This window comes from Suillus clintonianus, assembly GCF_016758775.1.
Source record: "Suillus clintonianus strain FC179 chromosome Unknown DEU56scaffold_204, whole genome shotgun sequence".
In the NCBI taxonomy this organism is placed as follows: domain Eukaryota; kingdom Fungi; phylum Basidiomycota; class Agaricomycetes; order Boletales; family Suillaceae; genus Suillus; species Suillus clintonianus.
The window spans coordinates 22,047-39,246 of NW_024539428.1; the positions used below are offsets into that span (position 1 = coordinate 22,047).

The window sequence follows — 17,200 nt, forward strand, 5'->3', positions numbered from 1 at the left end:
CTGCATGCGAGTTGGATAGCCCACTGCCTCCATTAATCGTGTGGGAAAGTGGCGGCACAAAGAGACCACTGATTCACAGGTAAAGTGGTATCTTGCAACTTCAAGATCTGATTGCCATGATGTAGCAGGGAATGCCATATCGTTCTCTGAGACCACCATCACGCATCGTATTTCAAGAACACACTCAACACCTTTTATAGCAAAATACGTGCACGAGAGGTATTATCTGCCTGATGAATGTTGTGTGCTCATCTAGACATTGTTGCAAGTTCTGTTAAAACTGGAGATATAAATTTACCAGAATTGCTGCCGCAATTCGCTGATCCCTGATGCTATGCTATCTCAAGCTGAGGGCGCCATGTCTACTATATAACGATACAGATGAGCTGGCAAGGTTGCCCATCATCCCCCAGGCATCATTTTCGCCATGCCTGTAGCTCGCGTCCCGCTGGACGTCGCTGTCATCATGTCAACAGTTCTGGAAGGCATTTTATACGGTGGGTATCGCAATGAGTTTGTTTGTCTCATGCTCACCAAGCTAGCGTTCTTTAGGCTTCTCAGCTCTCATGTTTATAGGTACCATCTGGATGTTCACCTACAAACATCGCATGCGGGACGTCAATCGTCCAATCGCTGCGGTTGCTACCCTGTTGCTCGTACTGAGTACTGCGGTTAGCTTCTCACCGCTTCTGTCCAATATCATCTGCTGAAATCTCCTCAGCACATAATCGTAGGCATCATTCATCTTGAGGATGGACTGGTGAAGTATCGCGATACGTTCCCAGGCGGTCCAGCGGCGTTTTTCGCATACGCTCCGCAACCAACATTTGTGGCTAAGAATGCCATATACATATTACAAACCCTGGTTGGCGACGGAGTGGTTGTGGGTTCTGTTTTTATCTGCCAGTTTGAAAACAGCTAATGTAATTACCGGTTCTGGCAAAAGATTTATCGATGTTACGTTGTTTGGCAATCTGTCTGGATTATCGTCATACCATGCATAATGTGGTGCGGTGTCGCAGGTTATTTTATCATCACGCTCAGGAAGTCGTGTGCTCTGACATTGTTTCACAGCGTGTAGCGTTTGTATGGTCTACTCCTTTTCGCAAGCGTCGATTAGCGATGTCGAAAATTTCTTCACCAGCAAGCTTGGACATTGGGTCGCAGCATTTCTTACATCCACACTTGCAACGAATGTGTTGAGTACCGGTAAGCACACTTCTGCGTATGCGGCTGCTGAGGCCCCACACCAACCTGAATTTTTACAGGATTATTGGCATATCGTATCTGGATGGTCGAACGCAGGGTCTCTGCAATTCGCGTTACGAAGGGCAACATGCCTATATTGCGCGTGTTCATCGATGCTGCTATTATGTACTCGGCAGCGCTTTGCTCCTCACTAATATGTTTCGCTCTCGCAAATGATGGCCTATATGTCATAGGAGACGTGGTAATGTCGCTGATACCTGTTGTTGAAAATCTCTGATCTTCAGTCACTAGATCAACCCGATCATTTCCATTGCCTTCTACATGGTGTTTATTCGCGTCGCCACCAGTCGAAACGATAAAAATTACATTTCGACTGTCGGTGGTGGGACAACTGAGACAGAACGAAGCACATCACAACGATACCCCATGAATAATACGTACAGGCAGAATGATATACCCTTCTTGGTTGATAGCCCGGAACTAGAAGGGAAACGTCCAGTAGTGTAGTTATCCTGCTTAGTACACTTTTGTACAGCAACTTACTCTCCCGGCTTTTGGATATTGGCTACCTCGCAGCGCGAGGACACGATGATCTAATTATATATAAATGTGACTGGACCGCGTGGTCGGTCATGTGCAATACACGTGTCACGCAATCATGACGACTTTCTTTATCTTGATCATCAATGCAATATTAATCTTTGTTATTTACCATGAGTAGATCATTTTGAAAACTCAGCCTGTTTTTCTTATCCTTATTTCGCTGACATGGCCTCCAGTGCGCCGAGCCCGTACCCCGCCCCAGTAGGTGGTGCGTCCCTCCTTGTAACATTCAAAGGGCCCAGAAATACCATCCTTATCATCGGCGGTGATGCTCTGGCTGCCTCTAGGGCATTTGCGGCGCTCGAGGCAGGTATGCAAGTCATCATACTCACCAAAGGGTTAGTATGCGACGAGCTACGATGGAGAGCGGTCCAACAGCAAATAAAACTCATGGACTGGGACACGCTTCCCTCTGCATCCGCTTCCCTACTTGCCTCCGCACCAGATACAAGCGCGGACACTGAATCCTTCGCCGCATTCCTCACCACAAACCCATTTATATCTCTCATCTGTATCACTATACAGACAACGGACGCACCGGCACTCGCGCGTATCTGTCATGCACACAGCATCCCCGTAAACGTCACCGACCTTCCTGCACTATGCGACTTCTCCTTTGCAGCCACACACCGTTTTGTGGATCCATCTACAGGTGGAAAGAGCGCACTACAAGTGGGTGTGACGACCAACGGGGAGGGATGCAGGCTTGCGGGGCGTGTGAAACGAGAGATTGTTAGCGTGCTGCCAAAAGATATCGCTGGAGCCGTGAAGCAGGTCGGAAAACTTCGACGTTTGGCCAAGAATACAGATGATGACGTCGTAGAGTGTGAGGAAGGTGAGGACAGTAGTGTCACCACTCCCAACAGGCCCGTACCTAGTTGGAGAAACAATACTGCCGAAAGCAAAGAAGAGTCCTCCCGCCGCCGCATGAAATGGGTTGCCCAGGTCAGCGAGTACTGGCCCATCACACGCCTGGCATTCATGTCAGAGGACGAGATGGAACTCATATTATCTGGTGAATCTCCCCAAACGAGTTCATCGTACTCAACCCATGCTCCAATCGAGAGTTCATTACATAACTTGACACTTTTCCCGCCTCCAAAGAAAGGCCGTATTCTCCTGGTTGGTTCCGGTCCAGGACATCCCTCCCTTCTCACCATTGCAACTCATAATGCGCTTACGAAGTACGCAGACCTTGTTCTCTCAGACAAACTCGTTCCTGCTGCCGTACTTGCACTCATACCTCAAACTGTCGAAGTGCGCATTGCACGCAAGTTCCCCGGGAATGCTGAGGGCGCACAATCAGAGATGATGGACGCAGCTGTTGAAGCTGCTCAACGCGGCCTCACCGTCGTCAGAGTACGTCCAATCCTTCATTCCCTTTACACTGAAACAGTTATCTCTTCACACAGCTAAAACAAGGAGACCCAGTCGTCTATGGCCGTGCAGGGGAAGAAGTGCTCTTCTTCCGAGCACACGGGTTCGAACCGCTCGTTGTCCCAGGCGTCTCATCTGCACTTGCAGCGCCTATATTTGCAGGCATCCCAGTCACGCAGCGCGGCGTTGCTGAAAGCGTCGTTGTATGTACCGGTGTTGGAAGACAGGGAAAAGATGTCAAGCTTCCTGGATACGAACGCGCGCGGACTGTGCTCATCCTCATGGGTGTCGCCCGGATAGCGCAGGTTGTGAGTGCCATGATGCGTGACGACGGTGGCGGGGAAGGCCTGCAAAGTGGGGAAGGGAGAAGAGAGGGGCGTCCATACCCGCGCAACACGCCTATTGCCATTATTGAGCGCGGCTCGATGCCTGATCAACGGGTTGTTGCGAGTACGCTTGGAGATATATGTGAAGCGTTAGACTGTGCGGGTGAGCAGAGACCTCCGGGAATGATGGTTGTTGGGTGGGCTGTGTTGGCGCTGCAAGGCACAGGTGATACGAGTGTGTTGGAAGAGGGGGAAGAGCAAGACGAAGAGAGGGTAATGAAGTGGTTAGGGGGAGGCAGGTGGATTATGCGAGAAGGAATCGATCAGGGCTGGGCGGAGGCATAGGTGAGGTCTGGGATTGATTATAAAGTTCTATTCCTCGATTTGCAGGAATTTATGTCGCATAGGTGCTTATTCGTATTTAAGTCTACTTCTAAAACCAGCGCAAGTTAGTCATGTGATGTGCATCACTAAATAGAAGGTAGCTCGGTATGACCTGATGCTGATTACATATGATAATCTACCAAGTTGTGTATATACATAGCTTGATATCAAGTTATAATGCTCGGGGCACTCCTAGTAAATTACTTCTTACACTACAGAACGCAGACTCGTAGACCATACTTCTCTCATTTCATATCTAAGGCTGGCAAGGGAAAATCATTTGTTCACAAGTGGACCACGTGTTAGCTAATAGCATCAACAAGAAATCATGTGACCAGAGCATTGGCTTGGTCTTGGCGATGGATAGAAATATCTGGTAAGAATTCCAGTGCAACGGCAATATTCAAACTTACCGCTACACTCCTCTCATGTCATTACAAGGGGAAATTATTTTGTCACCATTAGATCACGAGTTAGCTGCTAATTCCCAGTGAAAATAAGCAAGATAGAGGTGGATGTATGTTGATAGCTATTGATAGAAATTTGTAGTTCGATCAATGGCTATCGTGAAAAATGAGACTTTTCTCGATTTTATTGATAGAGATCGAACGAGCAAAATATACAGATCGATACCCGTTCGATTTCGTTCCAGGTAGTTTTTACATTTGCAATTGAACCACGTTGATAGACAATGAAACAAATGAATTGGATGATAGGTATTGCTATACAGGGATATACGTTGATGCAGAATGAAACACGACGATGCAGAGCGAAAAATGATGAAAAAAAAACAGCACCCTACTAGCGCCGTCCACCCAGCTCGCGCCCGCCATCCGCTACTCGTCCCCATTCAGATCCAACGAACTCCTCCTCAGTGTTGCATCGAGGCCCACTGCCAGTGGTAGCGACTGGCGCCAATGTGTTCGTAGCCAGCTGTAGAAGAGGATAGTTAGCTCGTGTATACTAATTAGTAGGAAAAAACACACCAATCAATGTACCCGCTCTACATGCCATAGCCGTAGCTCTGATAAGGATCATTCAATGACCCAGCAACAGCGACCGTGCCAAAAGGGCTCACGTTAGCATATCCAGCAACGTCCGTATAGCCAGTGGCATTGGTATGAGGGGGTGTCAGGCTCGCGCTGTGAGGAGAGGTGCCTTGCAAGACACATCCGTCGTTCGAACGCGCTTGACGACCGTGGGGGACCGATGTGAGAATGACCGTAGGCGAATGCCTTCGACGAGGAGCATATGCTGTGCAGGATCAGCATAGTCTAGCGCAGTCAACAAGAATGACCAGCCCAAACCATAAATGTGCGAAAGAAAAATAGTATCTGCACACAATAGTGAGTTGCGAGAAAGTTTCTCCAAGCGGGAGCGATTGAGTAGCTCTTCGATCACAATTTTCCTGGTACTGTGTTCGGCCACACAGATGCACTAATCCCAGTCGGCATGAGAACGACCATCAAGACAGAAAAAATACTTGCTTTCTCAATGACATTAGAGCTAAACTTCTGGACATACCATGCATGTTCAACGAAATGTTGATGAGATCCTGAGTGACGGACTCACAAATGATGTTTCGCTGATCATCAGTGGAGAACTCGGGGCACTTTCAGCAGAGGTAGAAGTGCTCGCATCATTGACGCTGTTACCAGACCAAATGCTCGAGTCGAGATCTTACGAATTAAGCCAACCGCTGTCCAAGCCGATTGCTGTCCACGACTGTTCAACCCATAAGGGTCTTCGACACGATATTGTTCGAAACCCATGGAAACGTTGCCATACTGGCCGGATGACAAGTGAGAGAGAAAGTTGGCACTGATCGCGTCGTGCTCATGGCAGGGGAGCCCCGCCTAAATCCAGGTGCTTTCCTGGTTGAACCAAGAGACGCTCGCATATGTTGACCTGCACGGAGAGTTGCAACTCCACCACCAAGGGTGGTAGTAGACAAATCGATTGGTGAAGATGTCGCCGCACCCAAAGACTGCCCAACAGGATGTGGTGTAATGATGGCGGGAAAGAAAGGGGTGTTGTGGATGGTCGCTGTGTCGAGAACTCGAACTCGTATGCACTGGCAAGTATTTCAAACTCCGATATATTTAGTAACTGTCCGTGGGGTGTCGAAAGAACTACAATTTGGGTCGAAGTGTACAAGTGCGGTGTAGAATGCATAAGGCTGAGTGTGCAGTGAATATTTCCAGAGTCGTGCAGAATACCTGGACCTGTTAGATGACACCAAAAATGTATCCTCATGTGTATTAGATTAGAAATTATCACCCTCGTCGGCATCAGAGTCGTTCTCGTCGTTCTCGTCGTTCTCGTCGTTCTCGTCGTTCTCATCGTTCTCGTCGTTCTCGTTCTCGTTCTCGTCATCATCTCCCTCCTCCTCGTTCCCCTCGTCCCCGTCATCATTCTCTCCCATTTGGCTCTCCTCATCTTCCTCTTCCTCTTCCCCTATCTCGTCCTCGTCCTCCTCACCAGGTTCGTCATGGCTATAGGCTTCTCCTGAATCCTCGCTTGGATCCTCTACTCTCCAGGGTCCGTGGCCGACACCAGCGTTGGTAAAACGAAGGAACATATCACGATCTACAAACCTGCCAATGACATGAGACTATCAAGAAAATCCAAGACGAGGACTCACATATTGACATAGTACGCAGTCCATTCATCGTCCAACCTCCATTTGTGTCCAGCTGATGTTTGCTGTGGTGTGGATTGGAGCACCCTTTCATTTGCGAAGGCTGGAATCAGGTGCACCCCGCGAATCACCAACGCAGGATCGACGAAACCGAAAGCCGAGTCATCAGTCTCGGGTACAAATGCAACTTTTGGCAGACGGGCCGCTTGAATCCCAGAATGGTACCGCCGCACCGGATCAAACCATCGGACAAACAGCATCTCCAACTGAGTTTTTTGTGGATGCGCTCCACCCGATCGTAGGTCAAGTACGTTTACATGGAGAATACGTAGCACTCGAGCATACCAGTAGGGATGAGTTAAGCAGGCCTTTGAATCACCTGATAGCACCATGATATCAGCATGGTTGCGCGGGTTGATCAGATCTTGCTCGCATTGCAGATCATACGAGGTGTAGTTGACCCGTAGCGTATTGACGGAGAACAAAACATTGTCGCATATGACAATGTTATTTCTGTCATCGCTCGAAAATTCGACGAGGCTATCGCTATCTTGTCCCCGCAAGCAACGCAACACGTGGTCCTTGAGTTTCGGAATGAATTTCTTGAAGGGCGGTTTATTAGTTAGCGCACAGAAGCTTGTAAAAATACACACATTGAGCGCTGGATCATTCTCATTGTCCCTGTAGTAGTTGGTGTATATAGATAGGAGAATTGCGATGATGGGATAGTTGGTGATGAAGGCGCGGATCCGGGGGCGGAAGATTATCGGGGGAGTCGGGAGCCAAAGACGATTCTTGCTCTAACTCCTGCATCTTTCGAAGCCGGCGTCGGCGCCGTTCGTGTTTGGAAAGCTGCTTGGCCGTATTCTTCTTGTTGGTGAATGGGTTAAAATGCCTTGATGGCTCGATGGGCAAGTTCACCCTAAACTCAGTATTCAGTAGAAGCTCATGATAATAATAAACTGGCGCCATACAATTTGTGTTGTGAAGGAATCGGTGGTTCCAAAGAACTTAATGGACTGAACGTAATCTCCAAGGGCGTGAAACTTGTAGGTTTTCATATTGAATGACTTTTTCTTTGGAGAGGATGAAGATACATCAGTAGGCCGGCTTTCATTATGTGCTTGTCGTCGATACCGTGCAGCCTTTTCCTTCGGCAGTTCGAGGGTAGTATAGTGATCACAGACCTGACGACGGAACTTTCGTAGCTGCAAAGTGAGGGAAGTAAACGTTCGTGACATGGAATCCAGGGTTACTTCGGTGTGTAGCCGCATTTTTGCGTAGGCGTGCCATTCAGCGAATCTGAACAGCAGAGTCTGGACTATTGCGTCGTGTGGGGATGGTAGGAGTCCCTCGAAAACGGGCATGGCACACTGCAATATCATCAGTAGCGATTTCCCTAAAGAAAGCATGATGACCTGTAGAATGTCCTCGAAGTCTCTTGCAGCCAACCTCTTCATGCTTGACGTGTCATCGGAGAACTTGCGGATAACACCTCGGCCAAATGTGGGCACAAGTCTGAATCTGACGGTAATCTAAATCTTTCTGCAAGTTCAAAAGAAGGGACTTACCTTTCATTGAGTGTAATAACAACTTCAGCGCCATTGGGGAGGGCGTATAGAAGGCGGACCAAGTGACTAAAGAGACCCTTCCATGTTCCCAATTCGCATTCATGCATAAGGTCAACGACCAACATGCGAAATGGGTCAAATCCGAAGCGCCCAAGCTTTTGAGCGAAGACATTCTGAATGTCGTGTCTCAGCCAGTAAACGGGACACATGGAATAGTGCTTACAATAGTTGGAACCCATGACTCATGGAAAAGAAGGTTCTCCACTGCAGTTCCATCGACTGCGTACCCGGACTTGTATACAAAATCTCGTGCAGCCTGTATCGTCTGCAAGCAGTAGACCCTTAGACTATCAATCCGCGCGCGCGCATCTCTCAAAAATCCGACATGATCAGATTTTGATTTCGTCACCAGGCAGCGCGGACAGAGACATGATCCCATGTCTTTGATGGTTGCAATAAGTATCCTGGTATTCACATTACATTGGTAGTACGTTACTAGATTTTGCGAGCCCACTCACTTTTCCGGATAATCTGCAGAATATGTGAATATTCGAGGAAATACGCGACGAAGTATGCCATCGGCGCATCTTATCACGATACCATGGTGGTACGCATGGATAAATTCATCATCTAAAAGAATGTCCCAACATCCCTGGAAAAGCTCTCTTCGACAGTGTGCGAAGAGAGCAGCTATACCGCTTTTCGTAACGACCCCAAGGTTTCGGAAGGTATTTTTAATTCGATCTGGGAGCTTCATGGAGTTGTGAAACCATAACGTAGCAGTAGACAAATGACACTCACAGATGGTAAAAATCCGATCAAATGACACGCTCCGGAGTCAGGCTTGGCACGAGCATACTTTGACAAGTTCCCAAAAAACAAGTATAACGGCCACGCCGATGCGTTCCCGAAGTTGGCAAGTTGAGTTGCATCCAAGGAAAACATCAAGCCTGCAATCACTCGCTCGAGAGCACAATCAGGCTCCTTGGGCTGCTTCTGTAGGTCATCGTGAGCTAGTATCCACGCATCTGATGTATAAAGCTCATCATAAACACGATACGTATTCCCATCGTTTGGGTCAGTCCAGAGACGACGAAAGGGCCATAGATGAAATGCCTTCGCTTGAGCGTCTAAAAACGCTTCGCAAATGGCACTGACCAATGGCCGATAGTGAAATCCTGGGATTGTAAACAGATGCCCACCAGAAGCATCCGCTTTCCGACTTGGGACTTCGATAGTCACGTCCGTCTCAATCCAACCTTCCGGAAACTTCGCAGCACCATTAGGTGGATTTTGGTCTGGAGTGCTATCGAGAAGGCTCAGATGCTTCCTCATACTGAAGCCTTGAAGACCATGGACATCAAAATCCTCTGCAAGTAGCACATCGTGCACAAGACGTGAAACCTCCGCCTCCGACTTTCTCGTACTTCCGCTGGACATCCAGTTCAGCAATCGATACACAGTCATGTTCGGAAAAGGATGTGGGGGCGGTGAAATTGATGGAAGGGGTTGTAACGTTGGACATTTATTGACCAGAAGACGTGAGGGAATGAATATGTCCGGTTCGTAGGACGGGCGCTGTGGGTAGTCACGAGATAGACCAAACGCTCCACGACGTTGCGAATGGATTCAGTGACAAGAAGAATCACCCTTCGGACAACACTTCTGGCTGGTGGTATATCTGTCGCCAGGGTATCTTCGTGTACAACGTCCTGAGTAGAGGTTTCAATATTGCGAACGATGTGTTCCACAGGCCCATCGACGCAATACCGCTTGGGCAGTCTGGTATTTCTTTGCGGTTTAGAGCGAGCTATGTGAAACATTAGCATACACTAAAGTGCAAGGATCGTTTCTCACCAATGCATTCCAAGTTCACGTTACCATCACCGGGAAGAGCACGCAGTTCACCAGAGATGTGATGATCTGATGTGTACCTGGTCAGTGCAAGAAATCAATAGCATTTCCGGGCTTACCAATGTCCATCGTTGATGTATCAATATCTGGGCTTCTGGTCAACATATTGGTACTAGTAGTATCCCGGATGTCAGCATCCATAGGCGACTCAGAAGCATGATTCAAGGGGGCCATCGCCTCGATAATAGGATGTTCAGGCGGCAATACCACATCTGTTGATTCCGTGTTTCTTAGGTCTACGATCTCTGAGGCCGCAATGGCGGAGCACTTGAGATGGTTTTGTAAGCACAAGCATCCGCAGACGATCACATAGAACCTACTGAAGGACCGCGTGTTTTGTCTTTCAATACCTTTGTCGCTATTGCGTTACGCACGCGATCTTTTCGCTTCTGAGACACAGCAAGCACTGTTTTTTTGTATTCAGCACAAGTTTTGCGGTGCAACGTGAGCGCGCGCTGGTCTTGTAATACCCGTTGGCAACCTTGGGCGCCACAGACAAGTCGGACCATCAACACAACGCAGAGTATTAAGATGAGCGATGTTGTGATAGAGAATTTGCTTGTAGAGCAAAGCTGGACCATGGCCCAGGCTTGTCAGCCAGATGACGGTTGTGGTCGACTGTCAGAAGCAATGGCGGGTGTAGTAGTCATGCAGGTAGATTTAGAAATTTTAAGTAAATTAATTCAATGACCATTACGGCTGAAAAAATCGGACACCTTACAGGACTGTAATTTATTTGAGGTCGATGATGTATATGATCAGTGAGCTAGTTTAATACATGTGGTGATGCTCATTGAATATTCCAATGGAAGTGAGGAAAAGTCTATAATCGATTCCTCAGGCTCCAAGCACCATCTTCTTCATGGGCGGTATCACAAAAGACCAACTAAAATTATTGACACAAGCCTAAGCCAGAGCTTGTGGCTTCAGCATAACGCGTTGCATGATATATCTAGGCAAAGGAAGTCAGTTATCAAGATCCTTGTATCGTACAACACCTAGACGTACCTTGCCACTTGTAACAGACCTCAGCTAGGTCAGGATTTGACGGAGCTCCTCTTGGGAGACACCCGCTTCAAAAAGCTTGCACTGCTGAATTGCTAGAAATGAGCGTACAGACAATGTCAGCGCAAAATGACGTTTACCAGTTGCAGAATTTGTGCACGCCTCTGTGCAGGGGTACCCAAGAATTGGACTGTAATGGCACGCTCCCTTTGGCACAGGGTAAATTTAAATTTTCTTAGGAGCTGTGCTCTCAATATCTGGCCAGACGATCCCTAGAAGAGTATATTCAGTCCAGTGTGGGCGGTGAGACAGTCAAAGTGTAACTCACCCTGTTGGGTTCCAACCACCGCTCCATGTTCCGCGCGCAATGGAGATTTACGGGATGAACACCAAACAGGTTAACTTGCCGATGGAGACATCCATAGAGGAACCCAGCGATGCGAAAATGTCATACCAAGAGCGCTAGTATGAGCCGGCTTCAGATCCATAATAACCCAGTACGTAGTAGAGCCGTGCGCAAGGCAACACAGCAGAGCGGCACATAATGAGCCGAAGCGCTTGTTGTTGGTGCAAATATGATGGGTGCAGAACCGAAGGATGGAATATGAATATACACCCGATCATGAGTGCCGATGCGCTGATCTACAGCACTACCAGCACCTCCTGGGCGCCTGAGTCAGTTAACAATCTAGAATAAAGCATTAGTACAACCATAGCAGTCAAAATAAAATATAATAAGAGCCTTCCCAGGACGTCCTTTGATGCTCAGGGACCTAGTCGCACAAGTTAACAGCTGACGTTCACGGATCAGCGCCTGAGCAACTGAAAGTGTCCGCATAATGCGGAGCCGTGCGTAATGCGTGTATCGGCAACTGGAATGAGCGGGCGTCCAGTGGTACTAGCTGAGGGATACAAACGATAAGTTGGAATATCTCGCTATAGGTTTCGAACTCAGATTGAAAATATCTCGGTAGAAACCGCATTGCCAGCCATAAACTACACACGCACATGCGTGCCATGCGGCGGTTTGGCATTACATAATTGTACAAGATAATGAAAACAAGCAATATTAATATTACTGCGATTCTCACCTGACAGAAAGGTGACAAGGTTTCATTTTCCCACAAAGGCTCAGCGCTCAGTCATGGCAAGGACTGGTAGTACCAGCGTGATTGATGTACATAAGAAATACAAAACCAACTACACTGTACGTAGAGCGTTAATCATGATGAGTAGCAAAGGAAAGCAAGCGCTACGATGTTTGCTATTCCAAAAAAAAATGTATAAGTTAATATATGGTTACCAGGCGAACATTGCATGGGTCATGCATCATGATCAGCAGGTGGAGTGTCGTTCTTTTGAGCCAAAGACAAGATTGTTTGTTCGGCCTCCTGTTCCTTCCACTTCCAATCCTCCAGTTCTTCGGACAGTGCTCTCAACAACAACATGAACTGATCCACGCGAGCTTGAGCTGCAACTCGGCCGTTGCGCATGGCGCGATGTGATGATTTAGCAATCATTAACGCTGACGGGTATCCAGCGTGGGGGTCGGTAATGTGATGCTATATACAATGAGAATTGGTTAACGGGAAAAGTAGTTGATTGACCTACTAAATGCTGCCAAAACTCAATACCAAGTCCCATTCCATCATGTGCGATTGCCGGTGGACTATTGGTGTTCCTCGAGGGTGTCGTTGAGAAGGGAACTTGGAATAGATTTGAGGCACTACCAAGCGAGCGCACCGAAGGTGATTCGGATCGCATGAGTCCCGTAGGGATAGCGTATGTCATGGACATGGCTAGATCTCACAAGTTGAAGTGTGGTTTGACCGTGCGAAATTGGCCTGGTGGTACCTGTTTTTATAGCGGAAATTTTAAAGAATCTTACACCGCACACGTACGGGACGTTAACATTACGAAAGTTCCCTGGCTGAAAGTATTAGCGCCGTGGAGCTGCTGTGGAGCTGCCGTACGTGGAGCAATGACTCCGTCCAGGCAATAGTCAATTAATCTAGAAAGTGTATGATAATGTTAGTGCTTAAAAAGATAATGACCTACCGAATTTTGTCTACCGGCCTTTCGGCGTCATCACTAAACCCGCTTGAATTCTTCATAATGCAGCCTAGCAGCCCAAGCTCTAGATACAACAACAACACATCACTACTTCTCGGATTAGGAGACTCACCAAGTCCTCGCGAATTCCGTTACCTAGCAAACGGTCAAGGGGCACCTTCTGACTCACAAGGATATTATATGTACAGCCAGATTCTTCCAGAATGTCATCGGCCGAGATCTGAGCCAGGTCTCAATGTGCAGGATGATTCCGAGTCCATAATTAGGCCGCGGTCGCCAACACCAAAAGTACCTGGCATTGCAGATGTACAGCCTGATTTGATGCTGAAAGTACGTGAAATTTTTTGAAATTTTATTGATCACTGGATTATCAAACAAACTCACCTGATCCCAAGAACCAAAGGCCTAATTTGAAACGCGCGTTATCAGGTGAATCGCACTCTGGCTGCGGGTCCGGTGGGGTAAGTCTCTCACATTGCCGATTTGAACCGGAAAATCAAACTCACCTTCGGAGCCAGGACTTTGCCAAGAAGCGGTGTGTGGCCTTATCGAGCAGCGCAACTAATACAGCTGGAGGTGTTGATCCATTGGTAGAAAATCTTAGATTGGAGAAAGAATTTGTCAGCTTGTTTCGGGAACAAATCGCCATCTTGGCACGCGTTCTTGAAGTTGTGTCGCAGTAATCAGTAAATACCGCAGTGTTTGTCCATCGTACCATCGTAGAAATTGCCTGACAATACATAATGCCTGTACGGTAAATGAAAGCACATGAGACATTATAATATCAGGCGTCCGCGACAGGGCAACTCTTTCAAGATCCTACTTACTATCTTGACATGTCATTTGACGTGGCCAACCGTCGAAATTTTTAGACGAAGTCGCAACACACACTGGAACACTGACAACAAGACCACCAGTACTAAGTATTGCGAGGGGGGAGGGGGAAAAATCCATTCTCTGCGATAGTGTACAAAAAGCTATGGGATATGATTACATTTGAGTAGATGTGAAACGCATAGGAAGGATGCCATCAGACGAGCAACACGATTGTGAACATGACGACACAAGAAAGAGAGACAATCGTTCATACGAAACCCTAAGCTGCCCTGGTCCTCTTCGTAGATCCAGAACCTCCGGTGGTCACTTCATCTGCTTCTGCTTTGCGCTTGAGGATGTTTTGATGACAGCCAGCATAACGCGTGTATCCCGTTTGCCTCGCGCCGACGATAATCTCATCGGCGAGACGGTCCCAATCGTTCAGCGGTTCCGGAGGAGACCACGCACGAATACGATCGAAGGCGGCATCCTTAACGGCGCTGGAAAACAAATAAATGTTGATTAGATCAATTCGTCGACAATAATAAGAAAAACGTACCTTGGAAACCTGGTTTCAATCAGGGAGACAACCCGGTCTCTAATCCTCTCCAAGGTACGTCGAAAAACGTGATCAATTTCTTCAAGATCACAGCGCTCAGGAAACAAGTCCTGTAATTGGTCAGAAGATGGATTGAAGGAGAGAATTGATCGTACCGCTGTTGCGCAAAGATCGGGATTCTTCTCCTTAATACTGAAACTGCCGTCGGGCGGCGAAGCCACGTTGTTATCGTCACGGTGATAGGATGCTGCCAGACGTGACGGAATGTTTTCATGACGGTAGGGTCCTCGTCGTTGGGGGCCGTGTGCGACAGCCACTGCGAAAACGTTGAGACTGATCCGTGTTCCTCTAAGACCTCAACCGCCTCTGACCCTGACCGGGGCCCCACATGCTTCTTCTTTTCTTTCACGTCGATGGACGTGATGGCGAGGAGATCCCCGCGATCCTTCATGAAGCCGCCGAGTCTCCTTGTCGCCGATTTCTTCGTCTGGGAGGCACTGATTTCAGTGGCCCAGAGGGGGATGCAATCACCGTCCGGGTCCTTGTACTCCATCAACATGTCCGGCACTCCAAGTTTGAGGCCAACGGCGCTGAGAAGATGAATGTCGGTTTGAATGCGGATCTGCCCGAATCGGTAAGGGATGCCTATCGACCCCACGGCGCCGAGCAGTGTGGCGCTCATCGGGGCAAGGTACGCTTGATGAAGTCGGTTAGGCAGGGTGGCGGTAAGGAGTTTGAGTTCCTCAGCGTATACGAGTCTGATGGAGGTAAACAGATGAGTTCAGGATTGGATGGATATGGATATATCAGAGTACTTACTTGCGTATTACTTTATCTTCATCATCATCTTCATCGATAGCATCTAAAATATAATGATAATCGTCTTTTGACACATTGAAAAATTCCTGTGGAGCCGTGAGTCAATTGAAGATAACGAAATGGATGATTACATACTTCGACTTCTTCCGCGTTATCGGCATCTCTGATGGCGGCGATAATCCGCTTGCGCAAGTCTATTGCTACTATTCGCTAGGGTGAGTGTGGTGCAATGTGTGATGCGCCAAGCGCTCAACACACTCACCATCTCTTGGGACACATTCATCGGCTGGTTTGGAGGATGCCTCCCTCTGCAAAGGTGTTGGTGCTGGATATTTGTTAACTTGAACCTTGGATTTTGATGGTGAATCCAATGAAGTGGCATTATTCAAGTTGTTGGGGGGGGGGTATTTGGGGAGGGACTTTGCACAAAGGTGTTCCTTTTGCTCTCAAGACCCTGCGAGTAGGACCTTCTGAATGATGTGGTAGAAGGTGATTGAAACCTGCATTCATAGGCACTATTGCATGCCTCTGACGATAAAAGGCGGGTAGTAACGGGCATGATGATGCAGATGTGCCTCTCATGGGTGCCACATCCACCTATATTATAGCCTGCGCAATCTGCGCAGGCTGAGTCAGCTGTCAACAGTTTTTTTTTTGTTTCCGAATCTTCAAGTTAGTAGTACAGCTGTATCATAGGTAAGCACTTCTCAGCTGTACTCAGTAGTCTCAGAACTCACAATTCACAATTCTTGCATACACAAGACATCATGATGCATCAAAAGTTTTGAGAACTGCAGGCCTCAAGCAGGCCTAGGGGAAACCATTCTAGCTAACTCTGGTTAAGAACTTACAATAAAATTTAATTCGCTGTATATTTACTTGCCAATATTCAATTATTCTAGATCAAATGTTTCCAGTTCACCCGCTAACACACTGTGCGCATGACCGCAGTGTACAACCATATTGTTAAGTTGTTAACTACATCATGGGCATGTGAGACAAGTGCAACACCAAGATGTGTAAATCCACTGAATTAAGGAGATTTCAGTTTCTGAGATTCAGGTAATTGCTTACTAAGCTGAAAGATCCGCCAATTACGCTCGTGACCAGCCTGTTGTACCGTGCATATCATGGTCAACTCATCTCGAAGACGTACATACTAGTCGGAAGCTTATATGTGTACGTGACTCTACGATGTTCGTAACTCTTTCTCGCCCAAGCTAACTCAATATGTGCGTATTTTTCTCAAATGGAAAGCTCCACACCCAGATCGCCATTACTCCACCGCTTGTGCTTCATTCCCGCCAGTGAGTCATGCTATTGAATAGCCATTCAATCGTGTTCGAGCGCACTTGGTCGATTCCGAGATGCTGGCACCTGGAGGACTGGATCACTTGCAGGTGCTTGATGCTTAGTGTATAAAGCATGAGTCGGCGTCTATCCCACTCATTTGTGACCATCGTGATCCCGGGCCTGCAGCGATGAGCATCCAGGACATCGATGAAACAGGTGTCAACTCAGACATCCACGATTACTCAGATCAGGCCCTTCAGCCTATCGGCACTTATGACCCGTACTATATCGGTACTTTCAGTCAGCCATTTTGTCCCAGGTCCTCAGTGAGTTGATGTTCCCCGTTCAACTTCATACTGATATAATTGTACTTCAAAGATTTCTAAACGAGTGTTCCATGACCTTCATCAGGAGGTTTTTGGAGCAGCACTCATGCGATGCTTCAACATGCATCCCAGTGTCTTGGCAGGCGAAGCGAGTCGGCACTTTCATCTTGCTGTATTGCGAAATACTAGCGGTGAGTTTCCCAATGGTCACACTTGTCAGGTGCTGATTACCGTGTATCATCATTACAGACACTAGCCTACAACAATCTTTAAGCGCGTTGAAA

At 47.7% G+C, this 17,200-nt stretch overlaps 5 protein-coding genes across 5 annotated transcripts; 3 read left to right on the forward strand and 2 right to left on the reverse strand.

The window, feature by feature from the left end:
* Positions 1-427: 427 nt before the first annotated feature.
* On the forward strand, positions 428-1,716 carry DEU56DRAFT_749797 (uncharacterized protein; the record flags this gene model as incomplete). The annotated part of the gene is made up of 7 exons (XM_041349467.1): positions 428-497; positions 553-671; positions 722-883; positions 947-1,022; positions 1,075-1,209; positions 1,269-1,450; positions 1,501-1,716. 7 exons carry the CDS (start codon positions 428-430, stop codon positions 1,714-1,716), a joined length of 960 nt encoding a protein of 319 aa, XP_041200867.1.
* A 207-nt stretch (positions 1,717-1,923) lies between these two features.
* On the forward strand, positions 1,924-3,953 carry DEU56DRAFT_844203 (uroporphyrin-III C-methyltransferase; the record flags this gene model as incomplete). Its single annotated transcript, XM_041355093.1, is given in 6 exon segments — positions 1,924-3,170; positions 3,230-3,338; positions 3,434-3,435; positions 3,587-3,767; positions 3,780-3,870; positions 3,883-3,953. Coding segments are annotated over 5 exon segments (1,501 nt in total), but the record flags the coding sequence as incomplete, so codon positions are not given.
* Positions 3,954-4,609: 656 nt separating this feature from the next.
* Positions 4,610-5,944, reverse strand: DEU56DRAFT_844205 (uncharacterized protein; the record flags this gene model as incomplete). Its single annotated transcript, XM_041355094.1, is given in 5 exon segments — positions 4,610-4,766; positions 4,821-5,087; positions 5,107-5,173; positions 5,597-5,755; positions 5,792-5,944. Coding segments are annotated over 4 exon segments (564 nt in total), but the record flags the coding sequence as incomplete, so codon positions are not given.
* A 6,812-nt stretch (positions 5,945-12,756) lies between these two features.
* Positions 12,757-15,679, reverse strand: DEU56DRAFT_762301 (uncharacterized protein; the record flags this gene model as incomplete). Its single annotated transcript, XM_041350671.1, has 15 exons — positions 12,757-12,884; positions 12,932-13,041; positions 13,089-13,138; positions 13,216-13,238; positions 13,396-13,427; positions 13,488-13,508; positions 13,610-13,673; positions 13,819-13,850; positions 13,993-14,080; positions 14,235-14,419; positions 14,479-14,588; positions 14,672-15,236; positions 15,298-15,383; positions 15,433-15,507; positions 15,560-15,679. The coding sequence occupies 15 exons, from the start codon at positions 15,677-15,679 to the stop codon at positions 12,757-12,759; spliced, it is 1,689 nt and encodes a 562-aa protein (XP_041200870.1).
* An 867-nt stretch (positions 15,680-16,546) lies between these two features.
* On the forward strand, positions 16,547-17,107 carry DEU56DRAFT_762302 (uncharacterized protein; the record flags this gene model as incomplete). Its single annotated transcript, XM_041350672.1, has 3 exons — positions 16,547-16,604; positions 16,777-16,916; positions 16,969-17,107. Coding segments are annotated over 3 exons (337 nt in total), but the record flags the coding sequence as incomplete, so codon positions are not given.
* Between the last annotated feature and the right edge of the window lie 93 nt (positions 17,108-17,200).